This window comes from Myotis brandtii, unplaced genomic scaffold, assembly GCF_000412655.1.
Source record: "Myotis brandtii unplaced genomic scaffold, ASM41265v1 scaffold528, whole genome shotgun sequence".
Taxonomy (NCBI): domain Eukaryota; kingdom Metazoa; phylum Chordata; class Mammalia; order Chiroptera; family Vespertilionidae; genus Myotis; species Myotis brandtii.
The window spans coordinates 650,597-661,432 of record NW_005369930.1 but is presented as its reverse complement, the minus strand read 5'-3'; the positions used below and the strand labels follow the sequence as shown (position 1 = coordinate 661,432).

The 10,836-nt window shown below is 41.0% G+C and overlaps 1 protein-coding gene across 1 annotated transcript; it reads right to left on the bottom strand.

The window, feature by feature from the left end:
• Positions 1–337: 337 nt before the first annotated feature.
• On the bottom strand, positions 338–10,836 carry CHAMP1 (chromosome alignment maintaining phosphoprotein 1). The gene is given in 4 exon segments (XM_014548916.1): positions 338–2,170; positions 2,173–2,952; positions 6,854–6,974; positions 10,753–10,836. Coding segments are annotated over 2 exon segments (2,460 nt in total). The 5' UTR covers positions 2,945–2,952; positions 6,854–6,974; positions 10,753–10,836; the 3' UTR covers positions 338–482.

Here is a 10,836-nt window from a genome sequence, read left to right as displayed (position 1 = left end):
GCAGGAGGCAGCTGATCGATGTTTCTCTCTCATCGATGTTTCTAACTCTCTATCCCTCTTCCTTCCTCTCTGTAAAAAATCAATAAAATAAAATTTTAAAAAATGTCTTGCCTAATTCTTAAACATTCCAACTAGTAATTTCCATGGTATGAAATGAGTTTCACAAAAAAGATACACTTTTTAACTAGATTATTTTAAATTGAGTACAACTGGCTCTTGCTTGTTAAATGAATGCCTATATCTTCATATTATTCAAATATACTTAAAAGAGATTAGATATGTTATCCATCTAGAATATACAGTCTGAATTGATAACAACATAAACAGAGACCATGAAAAAGATAACAAATGTCTATTCTGTGAACACTATTGAGACAAACACTATACACCATACATAGCAACATCTACTGACCCAACTAGGCTATTCAACTTATACTTTCAACAAACAACTTTGTAGAGCATGTAGCCACTGTTTTCAAAAGTCAAATCTGCTGCTCTTCTAGTGGTGGTTCAAGAGCTTCCATTAGCTTTTTGTTTGCCTCTTCATTGTGCCGACTTTGACAATGAGTTAAATGTTTCTTAAAGCCTCTTGGGAAATTTGATTCAAAATTACATCGTGGACATTTAAGTAAACTTTGCCCATGGGCTGCTACATGATTTTTAAGGAGAGATTCCAAAAGAAAAGCCTTTCCACAAATTGTGCATTTGTAAGGGCTATGGACATTATGCTTATTAACCAAATGATGCAAAACAGCACCTTTTTTCATAGCACGACAACAACAAATTTTGCAATAATACTTTCCTTTTCCACGCTTCATATATTTGGCAATCTCTTCTTCAGATATAAAAGCCTCCTTTTCTTCAGTAAACTGTAGTACATTTTTGGACTGCTCTGGACTAGTCATGTCCATTTTGTTCTCTTTACTAAAATCAAGAGATTCCACATCAACTTGCTCTTGATCACTGCTTGATTCTTGGCCCTTACTATCTATTGCTTCCAAATCTGTTTTTATATATTCACTACTACTAAGCTCAGCATCAGAGTTCTCTTGGTTGTCTTTCTTGAGCTTCTTTGAGGCAGGAAATAAAGTGTCTTCTAAGAGTTTCTTAGGTGTAGCTAGTTCTTCCTGAACCAAAATATCACACTTTTGATCATCTATGGCATCTGTCTGCAGTTCATCTCCCAATTCAACTGCCTTTTGAGATTCTGGGAACACAGCAGATTTGGAAAGTTCAGGGAAAAGGGTATGTTTCCGTGGCTCTGGAAAAAGAGCGCGTTTTCGTGGTTCAGGAGAAGCAGGAGGGGCTGTTTTGGTAGGCTCAGAAAACAGGGCGAGTTTTCTAGGCTCAGTATCAATAGAAAGAACGGGCTTCCAAATATCGGAGGCTGCTTTAGGCGACTCAGATGGCCCAGAAGGTTTCCGGGTCTCAGGGAAGACAGGTTTCTGAGGTTCAATAAAAAAGGAAGACTTCCAGAGATCAGGGGAACCACCACGGGAACTTTTCTGGAACTCTGGAAAATCGAGTGAAGCAGGAGGAGTCTTCCGCTGATCAGGAGAAAGCTTCCAAAACTCTGGCGATCCTGAGGGTTTTCTGAGCTCTGGAGATCCTGCTGGACTTCGAATGTCAGGGGACAACGGTGGGCCTGGTTTGCGAAGCTCAGGAGACAAGGGGGGTCCTGCTTTACGGAGCTCAGGAGACACTGGGGGAACTGTCTTCCAATGTTCAGGTGACAAGGTGGAAGCTGTCTTTCTCAGTTCTGGTGGGCCAGACTTCCACGACTCAGGAGATGCGGGGGGGGATTTCCAGGAACCAGGTGAGACTGATGAAGACTTCCAGGACGCAGGGGACATAGAAGGAGTTGGTTTCCAAGGTCCAGGTGATATAGAAGGAATTGGTTTCCAAGGTCCAGGAGACACAGATGGAGCAGGTTTAGCTGGCTTCCAGGGTCCTGATGCTGAAGGACTGGATTTCCAAGACCTGGGGGACCCAGGTGGCCCTGGCTTCCAAGAACCCGGTGACACAGCTGGGGCTGGTCTCCTAGGCTCTGGAGAGACAGCAGGGAATGGCTTCCAAGGTTCAGGAGACACTGACGGGGATGGCTTCCTTGGCTCAGGGGAGACTGTCCGGGCTGGCTTCCGAGACTCTGGAGATGCAGTTGGGGACAGACCCAAGGTTCAGGAGAAGCAGCAAGAACTGGTGACTCTGGAGAGGAGGCTGAAGGTGGCCCCAATGTTTCTGGGAAATGGGAGTGTTTCTGAGGTTTGGGATTAATAAGAGCAGCCTTTACTGGCTCAGGAGATACAGGAGCAAGTTTCTGTGGTTCTGGAGAAGGAACTGGGACTGGTTTCTGAGATTCAGAAACAATAGGGATTGATTTTGAAAGTTCAGGAGAAGAAACAGGGGTAGTTTTTGGTGGCTCAGGAGAAGGAAGAGAAGGTGTCTGTGGCTCAGGAGAAACATGGCCAGGCTTCTGAGGCTCCAAGGAAGTAAGAGGAGTAGGTCTGGGTGATTCTGGAGACAAAACTGGGTCAAGTTTCTCTGTTTCTATGGAAAGGGCAGGTACAGATTTCTGGAGTTCTGAATTAGGGGGCATTTTCTGGTGTTCAGGAGGAGGAGGGCTTTTCACAGAATCTGTTTCTTTGTTTAACTGATTTTTTGGTTTCTCATTCCATTTCTCTGGGGCTGCATGTTTGGATGTGATGTGATAGTATACATTAGAGTACATCTTGCTGGTGAAGAAGCATTTATGGCAATGAAATAGCTTTGCACTTTTCTGGTAAAATATCATTTTACCTAACCCACCAGCATCCATTTCATCACAAAATTCTGGATGGATGGTGCCCATGTGGATTTGTACATTTTCATAATCCGTGCCTCTGAAATTACAGTGGTCACACTCCAAACGTACTGATGGTTTACGAAGTTCCTGAAATACTTCCATTTTTCTTTCTGTTACAACACACACAGTTATACTCTTTAAAAACTTTCAATAGTGCTGAAATAAAGTAGAAATAAATTATTTTCAGGGAACATAATCTTGAATGAACTGCTATTCTAGCCCATTCTAAAACTGCATATTTTTAAGCATAGGATGGCGCACATATGCATTTATTCAATAATATATCTATAAAAGATTTTTAAGAAAAAATGCAACTAATTTTTAACTGAGTTCCAGGAACTCTGCTAGGTTTACATACATCATCCTTTTAATCTTCTTAATAATCTGACTCAAGTATTATTTTGTTCATTTAGAGATGAAAAACCTGAGGTTCAGATTAGTGACTTAACCAGGTTATGAAACTATTAGTGACCCAAGCCTTACCCCAGAATTATGTACTTCATGTGCTATATACCCTGACTCTAAAACCCCAAATATCAACAAGCTATCTGTGTACAAAGCTAAGTAAATATCAAAATACAAGTTAGGCTATTTAAGGCTGAGCAAGAAACTTTAAATCTATTTCAAAAATCACTTGTTAAATTAAGTGTAACTATGAAAACTCCATAAATTTTTTAAAAATTTATATATGTATTGATTTTTGTGAGAGAGAAAGAAACATCTATTTCTTGATCCACTTATTTATGCATTCATTGGTTGATTTTTGTATGTGCCCAGACCAGAGATCGAACCCACAACCTGTTGTTATCAAGATGATACTCTATGCCCTAACCGGTTTGGCTCAGTGGATAGAGCGTCGGTCTGCAGACTGAAGGGTCCCAGGTTCGATTCCGGTCAGGGGCGTGTACCTTGGTTGCGGGAACATCTCCAGTGGGGGGTGTGCAGAGGGCAGCTGATTGATGTTTCTCTCTCATCGATGTTTCTGGCTCTCTATGCCTCTCCCTTCCTCTCTGTGAAAAATCAATAAAATATATTTAAAAAAAAAAAAAGATGATACTCTAATCAACTGAGCTACCCGACCAGGGCTCATAGATCTTAAAAAAAAAAAAATCAGCATATTTTATATTTTTTCCATCTTAATATAAAGTATTTGATTCATTTATTTAATAAATAAATTATTTTGTGTCCCATGCTTTTCTAAGCACTCAGGGGTAAAGGGGTGTTTTGCAATATGATGCTTTCATTGGTAGGGATGTAAGAGTGTAGAGGGCAACATAAAGAAAGCTGTCAAGGAGACATTCAAGCAGAGATTTTGAATAACATGCCATCCTAGGCTTAAAATTATTACTTGAGCAGAGATGCTGCCCTTACCAAGCAAAGGGCAATTTAGATTGAGGACAGCCTGGAGGCAGGAACTTGCTTGCCAGAAAATAGAACTTTTTAAAATTTTAAGTGAGACTTTTTAGGTGATTAAAGTAACAAAAGCTCAGGTGAAACATACTCATTCATACAGTATATAATACTCACACAGTATCACTCCCCAGGTAGCCCCGTACTTACATGTGATTGAAGAAATGTTCTATGTATACACAAATGCATAAACACATTCTATACAAATGGGATATTAAACATATTGTTCTGCAATCTGCTTTCATTTAAGGAAAAGAAGGTGTCCCTCTGGCTCAAGAGAAATTACAGGGCCAGGTTTCTGAAGTTCCAAAGCAAGAAGAGTAGGTTTTGTGATTCTAGAAATAAAATTGGGCCAAGTTTCTGGCAGGTAGAGGTTTCAGGAGCTCTGCTGAATTAGAGGGCATTTTTTTTTTTTTTAGAGGATCCTGTAGAGGGCATTTTCTAGGACATTTTTACATACAGAGATAAGCACTGAATTTCTTTGTACATATCTTTGAATGTAAGGGTACTTCTGAAGGGAGAATTCCTAGAAATGGATTACCATGTTCAAAGGCTAGTTACATTAAAATTGACACATTATACCAAACTCTCAAAAAGTCACAGCACTATTGCATACCAATTAATAGTGTACATATGAGGGACAATTCATAAATTCCTCATCAACACTGAGTGTATCATTAAATTTCTAATCTTTACTATTTCTTAGGTGAAAACCAGTATCTCACTACTGTTTTAACGTGCTTTTCTTTAATGAGAAATGGACATTTTTCCTTGCTGATTAGCCATGTATATTTCTTTTCTAGGATATGCTTTGTCCATTTTTCTTAATTACTTATAAATTGTCCTTGTATATAAAAGAAATCAAACTTTTAACTATAGGAACTTTTCTTAACTTCTCAAGCAGTAATTCATATACAGTTTGGAGAAAGTACTTTTATTTTTTCATTTCAAAGCAGCACTTACTTAGCTTCATCTCTCCTCTTTGCATTAAGGATAGTCCCATTAACAAAACAATTTTCTTCCTTTCCTATATGCTGCCCATCAACTTTTATCAATAATAACTCATATAATCTATTAATCATCAAAAAGTCCAGTAATTGTATAATACAGGGCTTAGATTATAAACCTTAAGGGCAAAGCACTTTTTCTTCTATTCCCACAGAAATGTCTGAGCACACTGTTTTATTGTCAGGAAAATTTTTAAAAATGCTTCTGGCAAACTTCTCAAATAAAAAACAAAATAAAACAAAACCACATCTCATAAATGGACGTCTCTAACACAGTACAACAGTAGAGAGTTGGTCTCCCTTTGGGCACATACTCTTTCCCGATTGCTATCCCAGACTTGTGGTCCCTTTCAGTAGGCAAAGCTCTACAACCTCTTCTCCTTATTTCTCCTTTCCATTGACTCAATTTCTCCCTTTTTTGCCTTTTTGGAAAGTTTATACTAACCCTACATTTTATAGCTACTCCTGCAATTTAGTTCCTGTTTTTAATACCATTTAGCCTAATTCCAGCTGCTCTTGCCTCAAACATCCTCCAGCCACCTCAGTTTCTTGGACTACTTTTGTCCTCAACTGCTGCCTGCCAAATCTGTCCATTCACCAGCTCCCCACCCTTCACGTATGGCCACTCAGTAAATACATCATCCATTCTCATTCCCTTTCAGTCTGTATTAAACCCTGATGGCTCCTCAGACTTCCAAATCATTCATTCCCTATCTTTCCCAAATGGCCCTCTCTCTTTCTCTTGCTACCAAAACTCTCCTAGCCAATCTCAAAGTTTCTATTACTCACACCTGCCTATTATTTAAGCCTCATTATCAAACTCTTAAAAAAAGAAGGGAGGAAGGGGGGGTGGGAGGTAATCAACCAATGACCTTGTATGCATATATGCATAACCCATGGACACAGACAACAGGGTGCTGAAGGCCTGGGGGTGGCCGAAGGGGGAAAGTGGGGAGGGGAGGGGCATGAGGGGACCAATGGGGGGAAAAAGGGGACATATATAATACTTTGAACAATGATGAACAAAAACAGATCCAGAGACTTAGAAGCATCGAACAGACCAGACTGTCAAACCTCAGAGGGAAGGCAGGGGAGGGTGGGGGTGGGAGTAAGTGATCAACCAAAAGACTTGTATCCATGCATATGAGCATGACCAATGGACGCAGACAACAGAGGGATGGGAGCGGGTGGGGAGAGGTCAATGGGGTAAAAGGAGACATATGTAAAACTTTCAACATAAAGAATTTTAAAAAAATTAAAATTAAAAAAGTGTATGTAAAACACATCTTTTAAATGTTACAGAATTTACCTCTCAAACTCCTAAGTTAGCACATGTTCATACATCATTTTATATATATGACTGTGTACACTTTTATAGAGGTTTTCCTTAAGAACTCCAAGAACCTTTCAAAAATATTCTCATCATAAAATATTCTCCTAAACATTAAAAAGCAAGAAATGTTAAAAACAAAAAAAAAAAACAAAAAGGAAAAGAAATACTGGTAAAATAAAATAACACTTTATAAATCCAAGACAAGTACTTTTACAGTGAGAAAGAAATAAAGACCAACATGCTTCTCCCTAGTAGACTTACCAGCTGTCTTACTAGAAGTCTTTAAAAAAGTCTTCAAAGGACAGCAATTTACATGGCTTTTTTACTAAACCGCAGAAAACAGCTGGAGTACATGAAGAAGGACAAAGATGAGAAGTTGAACCTAAAAATAAAAAAATAAAGGGCAGTCAAAATCCCATCTCTATGATATCTTGTGCCCCCTATAATAGAATTCTGCCTATTTCACTCACCATTGTGCCCCCCCCAACCCCCAAAAGTGAAGAATCCAATCCAATCAGCCTGGTACTTATTTTAATGAAATGACACCAAATACTATCCACAACACCATTCCTGTCTAATTCCACTTTAATAATCCACCATGTATATAACCAAACCCTTCTCCATCCTTCCCTCTATTCCCTACACCTTGTCAACTACTTTAATTCTGACACCTTATCTCCCTGCCACTAGTCTTACTTCCTTCCAATCCATTCATCATACTGCTACCAGTCATCTTCCAAACATAAAAACCTAATGTGACTTGCCTGCTCACAATTTCTCAAGGTAATTCTAACACCAATGGCACAAAATTTGAACATTGTATATAAAGCTTTTCACAATCTAGCCCCTGACTACACTGCCTTCTTCTCACCTGTAATTCCCTGACAATTCAAGCTTCTGGGCCTTTACACAGGTATTTCCTCTCCTTCACATCCACATATTGCAACCCAGTAATCAGGCAAGTTCCTCCATCCTTTAGGAGGGATTGTTTCTTAAATACTGGAAATATCTCCACCCTCTCCAATCTTCCTTGGACCCCCTGCTGTATACACATCTCTACAGAATGGTCATCTCATACCAGGCTGTGGGCTCTTGGAGAGCAGGGACTACCCATTCCCCTCTGTAACCCTTGCACTTCCCTGGCATATGGTATATGCCAGGGGTGGGCAAACTTTTTGACTCGAGGGCCACAATGGGTTCTTAAACTGGACCGAAGGGCCGGAACAAAAGCATGGATGGAGTGTTTGTGTGAACTAATATAAATTCAAAGTAAACATCATTACATAAAAGGGTACGGTCTTTTTTTTTAGTTTTATTCATTTCAAACGGGCCGAATCCGGCCCGCGGGCCGTAGTTTGCCCACGGCTGGTATATGCTCAGAAAGTATCTGTTCAATCTCACACACTCTGTCATAAAGACTGGAGCCCTGATCTTACATTCACAGAATTTTAAAACTAGAAAAGACCCAAGCTATGATCTAGTCTTAGAGCCATTGGATTTTAGAACAAGAGAAGACCTCAAGGACCATCTACTTTAACACTTCAATTTATACTTGAGGAAACTCAAACTTAGACATTAATTTACTCAAGGTAAGGCAAATAATCAGCATGTGGTGATCAGAATAAACTTCTGCTATCTATCCAAGTTCTATTTTATCTTGACCAACTTAATACAGTGGAATTTCATAAGATCTTGGAAAGCCAATACAATGAGTCAAAATCAACAAAACAAACTTTATCAAACATTTAGAACCCAAATATCAATTGCAGAACATGGCACTATAGAGAACTGCATTCCATATTCTGCATTTGGCAGAATATCCCAGTGGATCACTGTCTCCAGCTCTGGGCAGGAAGGGCACTTTAAGAGAGTCCCTAACACTAGGGAACTTGTAAATGAAAGCAAGCAGGATGGCGGGCATGAAAACATGTCATTTGTGAGCACAGGCACTTAACTTCAAAAGTGGGAGAATTATGGATAATATGTAAGCTGCCCTAGAAGCAACAAGTGGAGCCAGTAGGAAAACAGATGTCAGTTCAACATATCAAAATTTATGAACTACTCAATCACAGACAAATAAGTTGCTTTCTGGGGGAGGTGCCCTCCATAACAGGAAGCCAATGATCAGGACAGGACTGGAAGGATCCTCAAAGCACTTGAGTCCAACATCTTCACTTTATAATTGAGAAAACTGATGCTCAGTGAGAGAAGTGACTTGTGAAAGATCACACGAATTAGGTCCAAAGAAGCAACAGAAGACCCTGGCTTCCTGATTCTGGATCTATTTGTAACGCAATGCTGCCTTTCCCACAGGGGTGTTTCAGAATGAGTCCAGAATTCAGCTGCTGGGTAGAGACTAGGCACTGAAATTCCTATTATTTCTCCTATTATTAACATCCTGTATTAGTGTGGTACATGTTCCAAATGACAAATACCAATATTAACTAAAGTCCACAGTTTACATTAAGGGGTCACTTTACATGTTTTATAGTTCTACTAGAGGCCCAGTGCATGAAATTCGTGCACGGGTGTGTGTGGGGGGAGGGGGGGTGTCCCAGCCTGGCCTGTGCCCTCTCGCAGTCTGGGACGCCTCGCTCCTTACCGCCTGCTACTGCTGCTGTGCTCACCAGCTGTGAGCCTGGCTTCTGGCCGAGTGGCGCTCCCCCTGTGGTAACACATTGACCACTAGGGGACAGCTCCTGCATTGAGCGTCTGGCCCCTGGTGGCCAGTGCGTATCATAGTGACTGATCATTCCACCACTGGGTCAATTTGCATATTAGCCTTTTATTATATAGGATGGAATTCCTAAATGTCAACTATCCACCATTACAGATTCCTACAGAATACTTTCACTGCCATAACAATTCCCTGTGCTCAGAAACACCACTGATTTTTTAAAAAATATATTTTATTGATTTTTTACAGAGAGGAAGGGAGAGGGATAGTTAGAAACATCGATCAGCTGCCTCCTACACACCCCCTACTGGGGATGTGCTCGCAACCAAGGTACATGCCCTTGACCGGAATTGAACCTGGGACCCTTCAGTCCGCAGGTTATCCTTCTATCCACTGAGCCAAACCGGTTAGAGCCACTGATTTTCTTTTTTTTACTGTCTCTGTAGTTTTGCCTTTTCCTATACACTTTTTAAAACTGTAGTAAAAGATAACACAATTTTCCATTCTAACCATTTTTTAAAAGCACAACTTAGTGGTATTAACTACATTCACAATATTGGAAAACCATCACCATTATCCATTTCCAGAATTTTTTTATCACCACATACAGAAACTCTGCACCCACTAAACAATAACTTCCCTTCCTCCCCTCACCCCCACCAGCCCCTGGTAATCTCTACCCCATTTTCTGCCTCTGTGAGGGGAATCATACATGTGTCCTCTTGTGCCTGGCTTATTTCACTTAGCACACCTACACTACAGCATGTCACCGAATTTTAGTCCTTTTCAAGGGTGAAAAACGTTTTGTCTCCCACTCATGTGTTGGCAGACATTTGGGTTGTTTCCTCCTTTTGGCTACTTTAAGTAAGGCTGCTCTGCACGCGTGTGCGCAATGTCCATTTGAGTCCCTGCTTTCAATTCTTTGGAGTTTACACCTTGGGGTGAAATCGCTGGATCATATAATAACTCTCTGTCTAAATTTCCGAGGAACCACTACTCAGCGGTGGGCCACGGCTCCTGGCTGCACCATGTTACATGCCCGCCAGCAACTGCCCAAGTGCTCCCATTTCTCCACACCCTCGCCACCAATAGTGATTTTCCCCCGAATAGTCATCCGAATGGGTGTGAGGTGGTATTCGTTCTGGTTTTCATTTTCATCACTGATGGTGAAGGCGCATCCTTTGATGTGCTCACCGGCCATTTGTATATCTTTTTTGGAGAAATACCTACAGTCCTGTGCCCAGTTTTGAATTGGACTGCTTTCTGTTGTTGAGTTTAGGTTCTTTACATGTTCTGGACACGAATCCCTTACCTGGTTCATGACTACATTTCTCCCATTCTGAGGATTGCCCAGCTGTTTTTCAAACAATGACAAAAGCCCACGCCGTCTAGGGGCGGAGAACCCTGCATCCGGGACCGAAACAAGAATGCGCGCCCCGAGAGCCAGAACCGAATTCCCTGCAGGGTTTAAATAAAACATTACCTGCTTCCCCACCCTCCAGTCCCGCGGCGTCCTCTCCGCCCGCGGCCTCTGGGGAGCGGGTCCTTCCGCCAGCCGGGCGGGAGC